Source organism: Lemur catta, chromosome 7 (genome assembly GCF_020740605.2).
Source record: "Lemur catta isolate mLemCat1 chromosome 7, mLemCat1.pri, whole genome shotgun sequence".
NCBI lineage: Eukaryota > Metazoa > Chordata > Mammalia > Primates > Lemuridae > Lemur > Lemur catta.
In genome coordinates this window covers 30,640,671-30,659,273 of record NC_059134.1, presented here as the reverse complement: position 1 = coordinate 30,659,273, position 18,603 = coordinate 30,640,671, and the positions used below count along the sequence as shown (strand labels likewise).

The 18,603-nt window shown below is 40.2% G+C and overlaps 1 protein-coding gene across 2 annotated transcripts in view; it reads left to right on the top strand.

Moving 5' to 3' along the window:
* Nucleotides 1-301: 301 nt before the first annotated feature.
* CUL5 (cullin 5) overlaps nucleotides 302-18,603 on the top strand; it is a 95,157-nt gene continuing 76,855 nt past the window's right edge. For both annotated transcript variants that reach the window (XM_045556670.1, XM_045556668.1), the window contains exon 1: nucleotides 302-759. In XM_045556670.1, the coding sequence (XP_045412626.1) occupies nucleotides 736-759 (24 nt within the window). In that variant the 5' untranslated portion in view covers nucleotides 302-735. The remainder of the gene's footprint in view (nucleotides 760-18,603) is intronic.

Below are 18,603 nucleotides of genomic sequence, written 5' to 3'. Positions count from 1 at the left end.
ATTCCCTGAACAATCTTTTATGGACTACCTAAGTGCCACGCACTCTTGAATAGAAATATTAATAATCAACACGTTTGTGCACTTACTGAGCCCATTCTATGTACCAGTTCTTATTGCAGACAGCTATTATAAGCATTTCAAGTAATGAGTAATGTGTCTCCCTCAACGCGGAGTCCCGGGAATTGGGGCCGGGGAGGGGTGGAGGGAAACGCGGGTCCCGCCAGCAGAGGGCGTGCTTCCGACCCACCGAGGCTTCCAGGCTCCCACGCTCGCTCCCGAGCACGTCCCCGCCCTCCGCGTCACGTGACGCGGCCGCGGAACCCGAGCTGCCAGGCCTGAACGGGGCTAAATTCGTTGCCAGTGGGCACTGCGGGTGCAAGCACAAAGGCTAATCCGAAGGCGCTGGGGAGGTTCGTGGAGCCGATGCTTCCTCTTCCAAGTCAGGTCGGCTCCTGTTACCTCCTCACCATTCGCCGTTCCCGTCTCCCTGAGCGCTTGCATGAGCTCTTTCGTGTGGGGAAGCTCCGGTGACCATGTAGGGGGAAAGAGTGCGGAAGCTCCGAGTGCTTGGGACAAGGCCAGCGCCGTCGGCACGCCGCCCCGGCGCCCACCACACCCCGCGGTGCGGGCCGCTGGGCCCGTGGGCCCCGGTGGGAACTCCGGCCTCCAGTTGTGGCCTGGCCTGGAGCGCCACGAAGTCTCGCGTCTTCTCGCGAGAGTCTAAGTTGAAGGAACATGGCGACGTCTAATCTGTTAAAGGTAAGACCCTCACCCCAGGTTGGGTTTTACTCCGTGAGCGCCGGGGTCGGCCTCGGGAAGGGCTCGGTTCATGTTCAGCCGCGAAATGTAGGCGTGTTCGGGGGTTGTCCACCGCAAGGAAAGCTGCAGTGGCTGCCGCCGAGAACCGGAACGCTGGTCCGTGGCCTCGGGGTCGACAGGCTCTGTTGGTCCCTCCCGCCAGTTGACCGGTGTGAATAACCCGGCTGAGGGATGGCGGGGACTGAGGCTGTGAGGGGACTGGCTCTGCCCCGGAGCGGGAGATGAATGGTCGTGCTGAGCCCTGACCGATTGGGCCGTTAGTAGTACTCTTAGGTCTCAGTTTCTTCTGAAGCGAATGTCTAAGAAGCATAAAAGGGAAATCCAAGAAAATGCTGCCTAATAGTTTTCGATGAATCGACCCCCATCTCCTCAATTTCTGTTCTCATTCTGTCTGCACCAAATTCTAAGTCAGACAAGAGAGTGCCTCCCACTCCACCCCCTTCCTCCCTTTTCTGCGTGCTACACCATCCCTCCTAATTCTCTCATTCTTGAGTTCGTATTTTTCCCTTTTTTCATTAGGAATTTCCCCAACCCCCACCCCTGTTACAGGACACAACCAGATGACAACTGATGAAGTGCTGCCATCGTTTTAGGGGGTAGGAAAGCAACCTTATTAAAGACAACATTTAAAGTTAGTTTTATATAGCAAGGGAGATCCAGGCCCAGAGGGGGCAGATTCTCCACCATTAGTTAAAAAGTTTGGAGAAGAATGAGTAAGACATGGAGCTAGTCTGTTCTGTGCTTGTGGTTGTAGTGAGAATCTTAAGCACAGCTCACAGAAATGGGGGTCGTGATTAGCTCAGGGAACATAAGTAGGAAGGATGAACTACCCCTCCCTCAGATTCATCATTATGTCTTCAGGCAATATGGATGGACAATAGAAAAGAAATTAAAATATACTGGAAATTCACCATCGTGTCTTCCATAGACCACAGATATTAACTGCCTAATAGATGGATTGTCTTATAAAATGAAGACCAAATTTTTCTAAGAGGCAATACTGTATATCATCTTTTAAAAGGGAGAGGAAGCTAGAACTAGACTCTCTAAATATCCCCCATATACAAGCTTTATGACTTTGAGCAAGTTTCTTAACTCTCTGTGCCCAAGTTTGCTTATCATTAAAAGGGAATTATCAATAACACTTATTTTGTGGGAGCATTGTGTAGATTAAATGAATTAATGTATCAAAAATGCTTAAAATAGTGCCTGGCACTTGATTGGTACACAATACAATAGATTGCTAGACTACTACTGTTAATTTAAGGAAACTAATTTATGGGAATTGAGTAACCCATCTCACTCTTTCTTTTTTATAACAGTATAGCAGAGTTCTAATGCATTAGTTCAGAAAGAGAATTTAGCTTCTTAAGATCCCTCTTAATGGATCCATGTGTGTTAGCATGAGCGATATGTTATTAATTGAAATATGTGTAAGAATTAGTTAGGTTCCTGATTCTTTGTGAAATTTTGACTTGTTGATTACCTGGATATGAGGTAACTTTTTCCCCCCAAAAAATTATCTCTCAGAAAAGAGCAAGTCACTATTCTACTCCACACAAAAGCCTCACAAAGGATTGTTTGGAGGAGATAAAATCTGAAGCTACTTTGGTCAATATTAAGTACTTTGTAGAGATTATGAGTCTGCATCTACATATAGCACATACCTATAGAATGAAAAAACTGCCTGAATATCTTAAAAATGGGCATGTAGGGTTTGGGTTAAGAGATTACAAGAATTAAAAAAGTACTCTAACTGAAACAACTTTTATAAATAAAAGGAAGGTGATAATGCCTTAAAAAAACTGGTAAGTGACTCAGTCACTCTAGTGAACATGAAGACAGATGCCAAAGATACCCTGGAAAATTTTCAATATAATTGTTTTATGAAATGTTGACTATAGGAAAAAGCAGAATTTCTAAATATTATTTCATATAGTATGTGATTTTAAATATATATAACTAATATAGTGGGCATTATAAATAAACATTTGATTCTTTTTTCTATGTATCACCAAAATTTTATGTATTCAAGTTGGCTAGAAAAACCTTTTTTTCCCTCTCATTGGAGGCAATGGGTAATTGCCATATATAGTAGACTCCCCTATTGTGGGTGGGGGAGAATATGTTTCAAGACTCTTGTGGATACATTAAACCACAGATAGTACCAAACGCTACATACACTATTTTTTTTCTGATCTGAAAACAGAGAGGGCTACTAAGTGACTAATGGGCAGGTAATATGTATAGTATGGATAGGCTGGACTGAGGAGGACAGCAGATTTTATCACACTACTTGGAATGGCTGCAGTTTAAGACTTTTGAATTGTTTATTTCTGGAATTTTCCATGTAATGTTTTTGGATGGTGACTGATTGCAGGTAACTGAACTGCAGAAAACGAGACTAAGGATAAGGGGGGACGACTGTATTCATACGTTAAAAAGTAGCTAATCATAGAGTGGGAAGATTGAAGTTTGCCTTCTGGGAGAAATGTAGTGAAACCCTTGCAGGGGAGATCTATAATGTACTTTGTAGGATTATTTAAATTCAAGGCTGGTGGTACCTTGAACAGAGACAGGGCTGACTGAGGAGTGGCCAAATTAGCCTCATTTCCTTTTTTGACAGGATTAATAGACTGGTTCATTAGGGAAATATCTTGGACATTGTGCAATTATATTTCTTTTTTTTTTTTTTTTTGAGACAGAGTGTCACTTTGTTGCCCGGGCTAGAGTGAGTGCCGTGGCATCAGCCTAGCTCACAGCAACCTCAAACTCCTGGGCTTAAGCGATCCTACTGCCTCAGCCTCCCTAGTAGCTGGGACTACAGGCATGAGCCACCATGCCCGGCTAATTTTTTTGTATATATATTTTTTAGTTGGCCAGATAATTTCTTTCTATTTTGAGTAGAGACGGGGTCTCACTCTTGCTCAGGCTGGTCTCGAACTCCTGACCTCGAGCGATCCACCCGCCTCGGCCTCCCAGAGCTAGGATTACAGGCGTGAGCCACCGCGCCCGGCCTGTGCAATTATATTTCACCAGAACGTATTTGACAAAATTATCACGTCCTGTGGTTAGAATGGTGAAAGGTGGGCTAGATGAGAATACAGTTAATTTGATTCATTATCAGTTAAACAACTGTACCTGAAGAATGATGAATGCTAAATCAGCATCAACCCTAAAGGGAGGCCTTTAGTGTCCTGCTGAAAAGTATATGTCCTTACCTTGTTTACCAGTAATTTGGATAAAGTTTATTGAACCTGTGAATGATAGAGTTCAGAGGGATAGCTAATGTTTTGAAAGATTCAAAATTTTCTTGATGTGAACCTTGTAAGTCAGAAGCCAATGCAATAAAAACCACCAACTTTTTTATTATATTGGAATTTGGTTGGTTGGGGTGGGGAGGGGAGGGTCTCAATCTGTCATCCAGGCTGGAATGCAATAGCAGCATCCTACGTCACTGCAACCTCAAACTCCTTGGGCTCCAGTGATCCTCCTGCCTCAGCCTCCTGAGTAGCTCGGACTACAGGCGTGTGTCACCATGCCCAGCTAATTTTTAAATTTTTTGTAGAGACAGGGTCTCACTCTTGCCCCAGCTGGTCTGGACTCCTGGCCTCAAGTGATCCTCCTGCCTTGGCCTTCCAAAGTGCTAGGAGTTACAGGCATGAGCCACTGCACCCAGCTGATATTAGAATTTCATCTTCTGTTTTATTTTTTTTTATTTTATTTTTTTTTTTTTGAGACAGAGTCTCACTTTGTTGCCCGGGCTAGAGTGAGTGCCGTGGCGTCAGCCTAGCTCACAGCAACCTCAAACTCCTGGGCTCAAGCGATCCTACTGCCTCAGCCTCCCGAGTAGCTGGGACTACAGGCATGAGCCACCATGCCCGGCTAATTTTTTTGTATATATATTTTTAGTTGGCCAGATAATTTCTTTCTATTTTGAGTAGAGACGGGGTCTCACTCTTGCTCAGGCTGGTCTCGAACTCCTGACCTCGAGCGATCCACCCGCCTCGGCCTCCCAGAGCTAGGATTACAGGCGTGAGCCACCGCGCCCGGCCCTCATCTTCTGTTTTAGATTCTAACATATAATTCTACTTGTTCCTTTTCTTTTGCAGTTATCATCTGGGCCCTCAGTGCTTATTTTCTTCATTACAGATTTATCCTACTCCAAATGGCAATTGTTCAAACTGTTTTTTTTTTTTCCTGAGCCTTACCTCTCTTAATTCTTAGCACATTACTTTACTCAGCTATTTGAAATGCCCTTAACTTCCTTGATCAGTACCACAAATTTTTCTCATTTCTCCTACATTCTCCTCTTTTCCATGCTGCTTCCTAAATTGCCTCCTTTCACCTGTTCTTTTTCAGTCCTCATCTTTCCCCCAGGATTTGGTGGCATTTCCCTTCTTATTTTTTTTTTTCAGTTTCCTTTTTTCTCACTTCTATGCCTATAAAAAAGTTCATGTGTCTTCTCATATAAGCTTAACAGGTACTCTGCTTCTGCCTCAAACTTTTGCCCTTTTCTTTCTTCATTCACTGTCACAGTTCTTGGAAAAGCAGCCCCCACTTGCTGCCTTTATAATTTTCTACCATTTTTCTTAACTTACTGTGGTATGGCTCACCCTCCACCCCCCCCTCCACCCAATTATATTGAAGCTGTCAGTCTCAAGAGTGCTAGCAGCCTCCTGATTGCTAAATGAGATTCTTCTCTGATAACTTTAATCCTCTTTTCTGGTATTGTTGCTCACTTCCTCTGCTGCTTTTTTGGTTTTTATTACATTATTCTCTCTTTGGCCTACTATCTCTCAAATCACTTGTTTTTCGTTGACTTCCCTTCCTTTCCCCCAGGGTAATTATTTCTCAGGATTTAATTTTCAGCCCTTTTCTATCTTTATACTTTTTTTCCTGGGACAGTGTTAACTCCCATGATTTCACTATTTTTGTCTCTTAGCTCTGGTCTGGAGCTCTAGACCAAAACAGTTCTCACCATATCACTTTCCTGTTCAGATACCTTTGATGGTTCAAATTCTTTGAGATCTTTCCAGCTGGGTCTTCTCACTAATAACTAGTGTTCTCTCTCTCTCACTCACTCACTCTCACACTCACATACCCACCCACCTGGCTGGTTACTTGTTGGCTCAGACGCGTGCCAGAGGTCGTCTTCTCCCTAACCATTAGCTATAACTCTCTCACTCCTTCTAATTAGATCTAGCGAGAGGAAGGCAGAAGAAGGTAGTGATATGTAAGCAACCCATAAGAGAATCCAAACTTTAAACTGAAATATGAAGCACACTACTTTTCTCAGTGGAAACTTATCCTTTGAGAGGAAAGAAAGTATATATAAAGCAGTAAAGACTATATATAAAGAAATATAAAGCAGTGATTCAAAGTGTCTGTAGAATTTATTCATTATTAAAATTTTATTGGACACCTATATGCAAGACACCATGAAGAATACAAAGATACCTAAAACATGTCCATGCTCTTTGGGAATTTATCATATGCTAAAGGAGATTAAAAAGTACTAATGATTTATTATAAGGCAGAAATTCAGGTGTGTTACTAGCTGCTGTATGGTCCCCACAGACTGAGGAAATAATATCTTATAGGATGATCAAGGAAAGTTTTATGGAGAAAGCATTGGAGCTAGATTTTGAATAATGGATAGACTTTTTGTAGGTGGTAATTAGGAGAAAATTTGGTATGAATGGAGACTAGATCAGTTTGACTGCAGTGTAAGCAGGACTGCATGCTATGTTACATTCTGTATGAATGGTGTTCCTTGGAATTGTTGCAGTGTGGAAGCCCAGAGTACAGGGAAACGGTAGGAAATAAGAGTAAAAGGAAAGTCAAGGTCAGATTGTGAAGGACCTTCCATGCTAAGCAAGGGAGTTTGAAATAAAGTTCCACAGATAATGGGAAATATTTGAAAAATATGTGAGCAGTGATATTGTGAACTTCTCAATCTATTTTTGGCTCTTACACATAAAATTATTACTTCTACTTTACGTGTATTCAAAATCTGACTTGAGAGGCTGGGCACGTTGGCTCAGGCCTGTTATCGTAAGCACTCTGGGAGGCTGAGGCAGGAGGATCGCTTGAGGTCAGGAGTTCAAGACCAGCCTGAGCAAGAGTGAGACACCGTCAAAATAAAAAAAAAAACTGACTTGAGAGATGGCCATGGATGAGGAGCGTTTGTGCTAATGACATCATATGCATTGAAACCATAACAAGAGTCATTAAGTCTGTGGAGAATAAGTTTATTCATTAAACAAGAGTTTAGTATTTTCTGATTCTAACTAAATAATGGTGAACTAGGCAGACAAACTTCTCTCCTTGTATAACTTATATTTTGTGAAGAAGAGAGCCGGTAAACTTATAAGCAAATAAATATGTACTATAAGTCATGTTGTGATAAACACTACAAAGAAAAACATGGGGTCAGGAAAGGCCTCTGAGGAGATGATAGTTGAAGCAATACCCAAGGGAACAAGTGGTGTACATATTTAGAAGAAGCCAGTGCAAAAGCACTGAGTCAGGAACATGCTTGGCAAGGAATGTGGATGTAATACCAAGATTTGAATGTTGTCAGTGAACGTAGTTAAGATACATAACTGGATAATTCTTTTTAATATGTCTAATGAAATGTAAATGAGCCTCATTAATAACCCAGTTCTCAATTTTTCATTGGTTTGACAGAAATCACCCTTTTGAAAAGGGCATGAGGACTTGAGCCTTAGGGCCACCTTCCGTTCCTCCAGTGTCTTATTCCGTCAGTCTCCTTGACACAACCAGGAAGAAAATAAATCCAGGGCTATCTGTGTTGGTCATGGGTAGAAATGGGAGTGGGAATAGTAGAGTAAGTAGCTGCAAAACTGTGTGATAAATATAAATGGGAGAATCTTTCATGTCCTATGAAAACAAATGTGTGTGTAATTATTGGCCGGGCATGGTGGCTCACGCCTGTAATCCTAGCACTTTGGGAGGCTGAAGTGGGAGGATTGCTTGAGGTCAAGAGTGTTCGAGACCAGCCTGGGCAAGAGCAAGACCTTGTCTCTAAAAATAGAAAAATTAGCTGAGCATGGTGGCACGTGCCTGTAATCCCAGCTACTCAGGAGGCTGAGACAGGAGGATCCCTTGAGCCCAGGAGTTTGAGGTTGCAGTGAGCTGTCATGATGCCACTGCACTCTAGTCAGGGTGACAATGCGAGACCCTGTCTCAAGAAAAAAAAAATGCAGTTACCATAATCTGGAGGTGATGTATGTTAATGAAAGCTGCTAAAAGGAAGTGACAGTTTAGTATAAACTTTGAGAGGTCAATCCTTTTTCAGTCGATTAGAGGAGGGGAATTCTAGACTACTGGAAGATATTAGGAGGACACTAGGCATCTGTCTAGTTTTTCTTTTCTTTTCTCTTCTGTTCCTTTTTTTTTTGTTTTGAGACAGAGTCTTGCTCTGTTGTCCATGCTAGAGTGCAGTGGCGTCATTATAGCTCACTGCAGTCTTGAACTCCTGGGCTCAGGCAATCCTCCTGCCTCAGCCTCCCAAGTAACTGGGACTATAGGTAGGTGCCACCACATGCAGCTAATTTTCCTTTCCTTTCCTTTCTCCTTTCCTTTCTCCTTTCCTTTCTCCTCTCCTCTCCTCTCCTCTCCTCTCCTCTCCTCTCCTCTCCTCTCCTCTCCTCTCCTCTCCTCTCCTCTCCTCTCCTCTCCTTTCCCCTCTCCCTCTCCCTCTCCCTCTCCCTCTCCCTCTCCGTCTGTTGCTCAGGCTGGTCTTGAACTCCTGGGCTCAAACAATCCTCTCCTACCTTTGCCTCCCAGAGTGCTAAGATTACAGGTGTGAGCCACCGTGCCTGCCGAGAGTCCTGGTGAAACAAGTTTTGTCACTAAAAGCCATTTGGCTCCTGTCTTGGTAAAGTAGGTTGAAGAAATAGGTACCTGATATACTGTAAACAAAGCAAGGTACAGTTCCTGTTAAAACATAGGTCAAATCCATGGAGTATGTACAAGTATATCAAAGGGTAATTGGTCTGCATAACTGGAGTTTGTTTGTTCCATAAAAAATCTGAGCCTCTATTCTGTGCTGGGTACTATTCTAAGTGTTAGTGATACAGTAGTGAATATGACAGACAAGGTCCTTAGAGTTTAAAGTTTATATTCTCATGAGTAAATACACTAAAGGAGTAAATAATACACTGCTGATGAAAACAATATAATCAAAAGTGTTTGGAAGGTGGAGGCACTAGTTTACTTATTTATTCACAACAGAAAATAATTTTTCCCCCAAATACTGCTTTCGACTATGTTGTGTTGAATTTTCCTTCCCTGTTAACATGTTGACATTTCAGCTAGATCCCATAGTTTTGTGGTCTTTAAAAAAAAAAATCCTGTTTAGTCTGAATTAAAATTTCAGCCTCATTGCCAATCAAAGTGCCTCTTTTACCAGCTCAAGACCTTAGCTCTGAATGTACAGAGAGGAATGAAGGAAGGGCATTTTTCTTAGGTTGGTTTAGGAATACTTCTCTGAGGTGACATTGGAGCTGAGATCTGAATGATCTGTATTCTGAGGCAATGATGAGCTTGGCATACTTGAGGAACACCTTTGAAAGGTTAGTGTGGCTGGAACATAGTGAGAATTGCCAGTATTCAAATATATGCAGTTGGCGCTCCATATCTATGGGTTCTACACCTGTGGATTCAACCAACCGAGGATTGAAAATATTTGGGAAGAAAAAATTGGCATTTATACTGAAAGTGTACAGACCTTTTTTTGTTATCATTCCCTAAACAATATAGTATAACATCTATTGACATAGCATTTACATTGTATTAAGTATTATAAGTAATCTAGAGATGATTTAAAGTGTATGGAAGGATGTGCTCAGGTTATATGCAGATTCTACACCATTTTGTATTAGGGACTTGAGCATCCATGGATTTTGGTATCTGCAGGGGAGTCCTGGAACCAGCCTCCCACAGATACCAAGGGACAGTTGTACTGTAGTTTTGTGGTTCTTTTGGTTAGTGGGGATTGGCAAATATTTTAAAATCACATAACTGGGAGCACTGGTGGCTCATAAACAATAAGGGAACCCACACATTCAAATAGCTAATCTTATAATTAAATGAAAGCTCTACAATATGCCAATTGGGTTCCTTTTATAAAATTATTATAATGGCATCATTGATGTACAATCATTCATTGCATAATGACATTTTGTTCAATGATGGACCACATATTTTGGCTGAAATATTCCTATTGTCTGGACACATCTGTCATAGCCTTGGTAATGTAATAGTGCAAAGCATCACTCATATTTGTGGTGATGCTGGTGTAAATAAACCTACTGTGCTGTGAGTCTTATAACACTCTAGCACATATGATTATGTACAGTACCTAATCCTTAATAATAATAAATGACTATGTTAATGGTTTATGTATATCTTAGTCTGTTTGCTAGGAAGGAATACCTGAGAGTGGATAATTTATATAGTAAAAAAGAGTTATTTGGCTCATGGTTCTGCAGGCTCTATAAGCATGTGCTTGGCTTCTGGTGAGGTCCTCAGGGTGCTTCCATTCATGGCAGATGGGGAGGGGGAGGAGCCAGTGTGTGCAGAGATCACATGACAGGAGAGGAGGCAAGAGTGCAGGGACAGGAGCTAGGCTATTTTTAACAACCAGTTCTCATGGGAACAAATAGAGTTAGAACTCACTCACCTCCCCGCAGGGAGGGCATTAATCTATTCATGAAGGATCCACTCCCATGACCCAAACACCTCCCATTAGGTCCCAATTCCAGCATTGGGGTCAAATTTTGATATGGGGTTTGGGGGACAAATATCCAAAGTATAGCAGCAGTGTATTTACTATACTTTTAAATCTTTAGAGTGTCCTCCAGGTTAACTGTAAAATAGCCTCAAGCAGGTCCTTCAGGAGGTATTCTAGAAGGAGGCATTATCGTAGGACATGACAGCCACTTGCCCCTGAAGACCTTTGAGTGGGACAAGATGTGGAAGACAGTGATGTTGATGATCCTGACCCTGTGTAGACTTAGGCAAATGTGTATGTTTGTGTCTTAGTTTTTAACATGAAAGTTTAAAAAAAATTTAAAAATAGAAAAAAAGGACTATGGAGTAAGGATATAAAGAAAATATTTTTGTACAGCTGTATAAGGTGTGTTTTAAGCTAAGTGTTATTGCAAAAGAGTCAAAAACTTTTGAAAAAGAAAAAAGTTACAGTAAGCTAAAGTTAATTTATTATTGAAGGGAGAAAAAAAAATTTTTTTATAGTTTAGTGTAGCCTAAGTGTTTGCAAATTCTGTAGTAGTATACATTAACATCCCAGGTCTTCCCATCTTCACTCATTACACATGCACTGAGTCATCCAGTCCCACAAGCTCCAGTCGTGATAAGTACCCTCTATAGGTGTACCTTTTTTTTTTTAATCTTTTATACCATATTTTCACCGTGACTTTTCTATGTTTAGATATTACATAAAGATACTTACCATTGTGTTCCAGTTGCTTATGGTATTCAGTACAGTAACATGCTATACAGATTTGTAGCCTAGGAGCAATAGGCTATACCATATAGCCTAGGTGTGTGGTAGGCTACACTGGTGGTCCCCAACGTTTTGGCACCAGTGACCTGTTAAATGGAAGATAATTTTTCTATGGGGGTGGGTGCGGGGTGGGAGGCGCAGCTAAGTACAGATGAAGCTTTCCTGGCCTGCCCGCCTCTTAGCTCCTGCAGCCTGGTTCCTAACTTTCATGGAAGACAGTTTTTCTGTGGTGGGGTGTGGAGGCGGAGCTCAGGTGGTGATGCACTGCCCGGTTTCTAACAGGCCACAGACCTGTAGCGGTCCACGGCTTATGGGTTGGGGACCGCAGATTTAAAGGAGCTATCAAAATATAAAATTTTCAGTGTGGTGTACACACACACACACATATATATACACGCCATGGAGTACTATTTAGCCATAAAAAAGGCATGAAATAATGTCTTTTGCAGCAACTGAGATGGAATTGAAGACCATTATCCTAAGTGAAGTATCTCAGGAATGGAAAAACAAACAGGACATGTTCTCATTAATATGTGGGAGCTGAATGAGGGGTACACAAGGGCACAAAGAGACATAAAGCAGTGGTACCCAACCTTTTTGGCACCAGAGACTTTCCTGAAGACAATTTTTCCACGTATGGCAGTGGCGGGGGAAGGAACTCAGGCTGTGATGGGAGGGCTGGGGAGGGGAACAGCTGTAAATATGGATGAGCTTTGTTTGCTGCTGTATGCACCCCCCCCCCCCGCCCCCGACTAAGTTTTATGGGAGACAATTTTTCCAGGGTGGTAGGGGGGCGTTCAGCAGAAGCTCTGCAGCCTGGTCCCTAACAGGCCGCATACCACTACTGGTCTGTAGACGGGGGGTTGGGGACCTCAGGGCTATACCATCTAGGTTTGTGTCAGGGCACTCTATGATGGTGACACAATGATGAAATCACCTAACAACACATTCTCAGAATGCCATTAAGTGATGTATGACTGTGATCCATAATCAATATATTGGGAACTTTGAGGAGGGATCAAATATAAATCTTAAAACAACTAGACTCCTTATGTGATGTTCAGAATGTTAAGGGCATGAAAGAGTACAGGCAATAAAAAATAATTGCCATTAATTATATAGATGCTATTATTTCTTGCCTCTCCTTCAACTTGTCTTTTCATCCTAACTTCTTCTGCACTTTTGTCATTGTGAAGAAGATGTAGCAAAAAGATGTACAGCTATGATAACTGTATTATTTGTTTTCTTTTATTTATTTACTTTACTTATTTTTGAGACACAGTCTCACTCTGTCTCCCTGGCATAGCTCACTGCAACCTCACACTCTTGGGCTCAAGCAATCCTCTTGCCTCAGCCTCCTGAGTGGCTGGGACTACAGGCATGTGCCACCACGCCCAGCTAATTTTTCTGTTTTTAGTAGAGACCAGCCTCTTGCTCAGGTTGGTCTCAAACTCATGAGCACAAGCCATCCTCCTGCCTCCCGCCTTGGCCTCCCAGCGTGCTAGGGATTACAGGTGTGAGCTACTGTGCCTGGCCCTTTGTTTTCTTTTAAATGCAACATTTGACATCATTAAAATATTGCTGTAATGTTGCTCCTAAAAATTGATGGAGGTATGTTTTGTCCCATATATTATTAATACATAGGGATTTATGGATGTTGTCAAGGCAAAACAATAGGTCAGTATTTGTATTTTGTTGAAAATTAAGTGAATCATTTAAAAGTGATTATTACTGTGAATCATTTTGCAAGCCAGTAGATTTTTCAGTTTTTGTTTACTTTCATTTGGTTAAGCATTCTTATTTATTTATTTATTGCAGACAGAGTCTCGCTCTTTTTGCCTGGGCTAGAGTGCCGTGGCGTCAGCCTAGCTCACAGCAACCTCAAACTCCTGGGCTCAAGCAATCCTTCTGCCTCAGCCTGCCGAGTAGCTGGGACTACAGGCATGCACCGCCATGCCCAGCTAATTTTTTATATATTTTTTTTGGTTCAGATAATTTCTTTCTAGTTTTTAGTAGAGACGGGGTCTCGCTTTTGCTCAGGCTGGTCTCAAACTCCTGACCTTGAGCGATCCTCCCGCCTTGGCCTCCCAGAGTGCTAGAATTATAGGCATGAGCCGCCCGGCCAGCATTCTTATTTTTTAACAGGGAACCAGATGTTATATTTGTACACAATTACATATCTATTCTTTTATTCAGGATTAAATAAAATGGGATTGTTGTAGATGGATTCATTGCTTCAAAAAGCACTCTTGAATTTCAATGGGAGATGTGCAGATTTTTTTTAAGTGATATTTTAGAACGATCTGTATAGCATCTTTCATTTCTATCCAATAACCCCTGCCCCCACCCCAAACACATTTAAAAAAATTATTCTTCTTTAATCCACTGTCTTCCTAGGGTATGTTTGTTTGTTTGTTTTTCTTTGAAACAACCACCAACGCTACAGATAAGAGATGCTGGGACTTTATTGGCTATTGGTTTTAGAACTGATTCTTTCATATTAGGAAATACTTTTTAGATAAAGCTGAATAAATGTATTTTATTTGGATCTGGGCAACCAACATGTTATATATTAAGGGATTCTGATTTCTTTATACTGATTAGAGCAGAGAGAGGGATCTAAACCCTTGTTTACTTGTTTTTCTTTTATCCTTTTTTTAAAATACTATTTTCATCCTGTCTCTCCTAATTATTTGTGAGAAACTTGACACTGATTTATTTTTTTCCTCAGTCCTTGGGGGGAGATAGTAAGTAAAATACAACTTAGCAACATATAATCTTTTATTTAAAATAAAGAGGAAAAGAGAACACAGAAAAAAGGAAGTGAAATTATAACTTCAGCATTTGCTTAAATTGTACAGAACAGGCCCTGCACTGTGGTGGGTGCCTGTAGTCCCAGCTACTTGGGAGGATGAGGTGAGAGGATCATTTGAGCCCAGGAGTTCAAGGCTGCAGTCCAGCAGTGCAGTTCATATCACTGCCCTCCAGCCTGGGCCACAGAGCCAGACCCTGTCTCAAAAAAGAAAAAAAAATTCAATATAACTCCACACACAACATTTTTTTCTCACTTTTCCTGAGGGGAGCAGAGAAGGGGCTCCTACATGTGCTGCTTCTGCCTATTGGATAATATAACAGAGCTCTCAGATTTTTGACTTGAGTGAATGACTAGTAGAATCACTGGTCAGAGAAGAAATGCCAGGGGAGGAATGCATTGGAGTAGAATGGTTTAGGAGAGGTGATGAGGCCAGTTGGGATGTATTGTACAATTTAAAAAAAAATTTTTTTTTTTTTTTTTAGCAACCGGGTCTCTCTCTGTCACCCAGGCTGGAGTGCAGTGGCCTGATCATAGCTCAGTGCCACTTCCATCTGCTGAACTCAAGCAGTCCTCCTGCCTCAGCCTCCCTAGTGGCTGGGACTATAGGCGTGTGCCACCATGCTGGCCTAATTTTTTAATTTTATTTTTTGTAGAGACGGGGTGTCGTTACGTTCACAGGCTGGTCTTGAAGTCCTGACCTTAAGTGATCCACCTGCCTCAGCCTCCCAAAGTGCTAGGATTATGGGCGTGAGCCATTGCACCCAGCCAGTGTTGTGTATAATTTTTTAAAGAAGACTTTTGGACTTTTGACATATATTTTAGCGTTTAGTAATGTTTAGTATTTTGAATTATATTGAGGAATAATGATGGGAGGTGGAAGAAAAGTAGTATAATTATAGTAAAAGTACTAATGTTATAATAATAACCAGCACATAGAGTGTATATTTATGCCAGCCACTTTGTAAATGTTTTACATATATTATTAAGTCCTTCCAACAGTCCTTTCAAATAGGCATTTTATTAAACCCATTTTTTACATAGATGCAATGGAAGCACAGAGACTTTATGTTACTTGTTCAAGGTCACACAGCTGGTAAGTGGCTAAGTCATAATTCTATTCTTATAAAGTTTACTTCTTGAATATTTTACATTTACACCTTCCTTTCTGTTTAATGCTTTAGTTTAGGGTTTCATCATTCATTGCTCATATAAACTGTTGCTCATATAAACTTCTTGACTCTCTTTCAGTTTTTCATTCCGTGAATTTATAGATGACTTTTCTAGAAGTTAATCATGTCAATAGCCGTTGGCTAACCCTGTCCCCCTCCCCCCACCATCCAAAGAACTATTTTATTTCATGTGCTAAAATATGTTACTATCATTTACTTTCCTTGGATCAAATATTTTTCTTTCTTTCTGGCACAAAAAAGATGTTCCAGGATCATCTGTCCCAACATTGGAATTATCATTTTCTCTCAGAACCCCTTTTTGTGGAGTATAGCATTATGAAACCAAGATCTGGATCCTAGGACTACTGATTGCTACTGGGGTATTGCTCCTTCCATGCCCTCTCAGTGAACTTAGCTAAGCAAGACATAGACACACACACCCACACACCCCTATACTTATTTTTATATCTGTTATAAAAAACCATGAGTTTACTCCCATCTTTCAATTCCAGTCCAACACCACAGGGTTTTTCTATTCTTCTCCTTTTCCATATATGTAACTTCCTTCTCTGACAGCGAGAACTGAGCTTTTGGACTAAATTATTCAGAAAGGAGGGATGGAGGGGAGAAAGGAAGGAAGCTATTATAACATTCCTAGTACGTATAGATGTAAAATTAGCTATAAATTTCTTAAGCTTAGAATTCTTTTACAATTAAAGAAAAAGATTTACCAATTAAATACAACACTAAAAACTCAAGACTTAAATGAACATTAGCATGACAGTTTTAAAAGTAAACTTTAAAAGATATGGCCTGTGTACAGAAATGCACACAATGTACAGTTGGATGCATTTTTGATAAAGTAAAATACCTGTAATAATCAGCATTGAGATCTAAAAATAGAATATTAACAGTACCCATAAAGCCCCCTCTCTCTTATCCTGTCCCAGTCTCTAACTTATAACCCCTCCTCAAGGAAATAGCTATTCTAACTTCTAATCATTTTAGGTAGGTTTTGCCTATTCATGACCATAGTCTGTACTCTTGTGTCTGACCTCTTTGTTCATTATCATGTCTGTGAGATTCACTTATGTTGTTACATACTGATTTTTTATTGCTATTATATATAGTATTCTGTTATAAATATTCCAGCATTTATTCATTCTGTTGATGGACATTTGGGCTGTTGGTAGTTTTTTACTATTGAGAATAAAGCTACTATGAACTTTCTTATATATATCTTTTGGCAGACACATGTATGCAGTTCAGTTGGAAGTATACCTAGGAGTGAAATTTCTGGGTCATGTAATATGGATATGTATAGCTTTCATAGATACTGCTAAATAGTTTTCTAAAATAGTCATACCAGTTTATACTCTCACCAGTGGGATGAGAGTTTGGCACATTCTCTCTAACAACTTGATATTGCCATTCTTTTCTGTTTTAGCCTTTTTGGTGGTGGGTAGTGATATTTCATTGTGGTTTTAATATGTCTTTCCCTTATGATTAATGATGATGGGTACCTTTTCATATGGTTATTGGCCATGTAGATATCATCTTTATGAAGGGTCTCTTCAAATCTTTTGCAAGTTTTGAAATTGACTTGTTTTGTTTTTATTTTTCTTTTCTTTTTTTTTTTGAGACAGAGTCTCGCTTTTTTGCCCTGGCTAGAGTGCCATGGCATCAGTCTAGCTCAGAGCAACCTCAAACTCCTGGGCTCAAGCAATCCTTCTGCCTCAGCCTCTCAAGTAGCTGGGACTACAGGCATGCACCACCATGCCCGGCTAATTTTTTCTACATATTTTTAGTTGTCCAGTTAATTTCTTTCTATTTTTTAGTAGAGACGGGGTCTCGCTCTTGCTCAGGCTGATCTCGAACTCCTGACCTCAAACGATCCTCCCACCTCGGCCTCCCAGAGTGTTAGGTAGGATTACAGGCGTGAGCCACCGCGTCCAGCCTTGCTTTTCTTATTGATTTTTTAGAGTGCTTTTCGTATTCTGGTAAGAGCCTTTCTTGCATATACGTATTAGAAATATCTTCTCTGACTCTGTGGTTTGCCTTTTAGCTCCCTTAATGGTATCTTTTAATGGATTAAAGTTCTTAATTTTAATATAGTCAGTTTATTAATTTTTTCCCTTTATGCTTAGTGCTTGGTTATCAGGTCATAGAAGCAGTCCAGATTTCTACTTGTATTTATGTTTTATTGGATTTTTCAAAAGAAAAACATAAAAAATTATTTTTATAGTTTGAGTCTTTCTTAAGAATTTCTCCTGGGATTCTTGTCCATGGACCACAGTTTACGAAACACTATACCAGAATGTGAGTTCTTTAAGGCTCTTTCATTAATGTGACCCAGTCCAGTGTATAGTAGGCTCTCAAATGTTTGCTGAATGAATAAATGAACATTCGACAAGGAAGCAGCTCAAAATAAGTTTAAACTCTTTCACTAGTATTATTATTTTTGTTTTTTTCCTTAAATTTAGTTGTTTGGGTTTCAAAAAATTTAAACATTGTCCGAATTTGTTTAAAATTTTTTTTTCCTCTATAAAAGGAACCTAAAAGTTTAAAAGGACTTTAGTATGACATTTTTCATTTCAGTGGAAAAAGATAGTTAACTTTTTGGAAAGTAGTGTCTTCCTCTTCCTTTTCCTCCTCCTTCTCCCGCACCATGTTTAAAAAGTAATGTCTTTCATGTAGTGATATTTCCACCTTATGGTTTCTAGATAATTGCTACTAAATTTTTATAATCATAGATTTTTACATTTAACAAGCCTGATGAAATTAAGCCAAGAACTGGATCTGGCCCATAGATTAGAAGTCCCTTCATTCTTCATCTAGGAAAGAACCAGAGAGTTACTTAAGAATGTGGCCCTAACAGAGCTAAACTGCTCAGATTTGATTTCCTGCTCTGCCACTTAATGCCTCTAACTTTAGGCAAATAATCTAACTTAATCTCAGATTTTACAGTGTATAGTTTTTTTCATTTATAAAATGGGAATAATATTATCACCTAATGCATAGGTGATAAAGATTAAATGAATTCATACTTGTAAAGTATTTAGAACAATACAGCACCTAACATAATTAACTAGCAATCAGATATTACAAAGCAAAATGATTAAAATGATGGAGTGATTTTTACAAATCAATACTAAAGATTATAGTCAAGTTAAATAATAGAAGATACAAATGCTGAACTAAAATTTATTTTCAGATATTCATGAAAACATAAGGGAAACTATTTG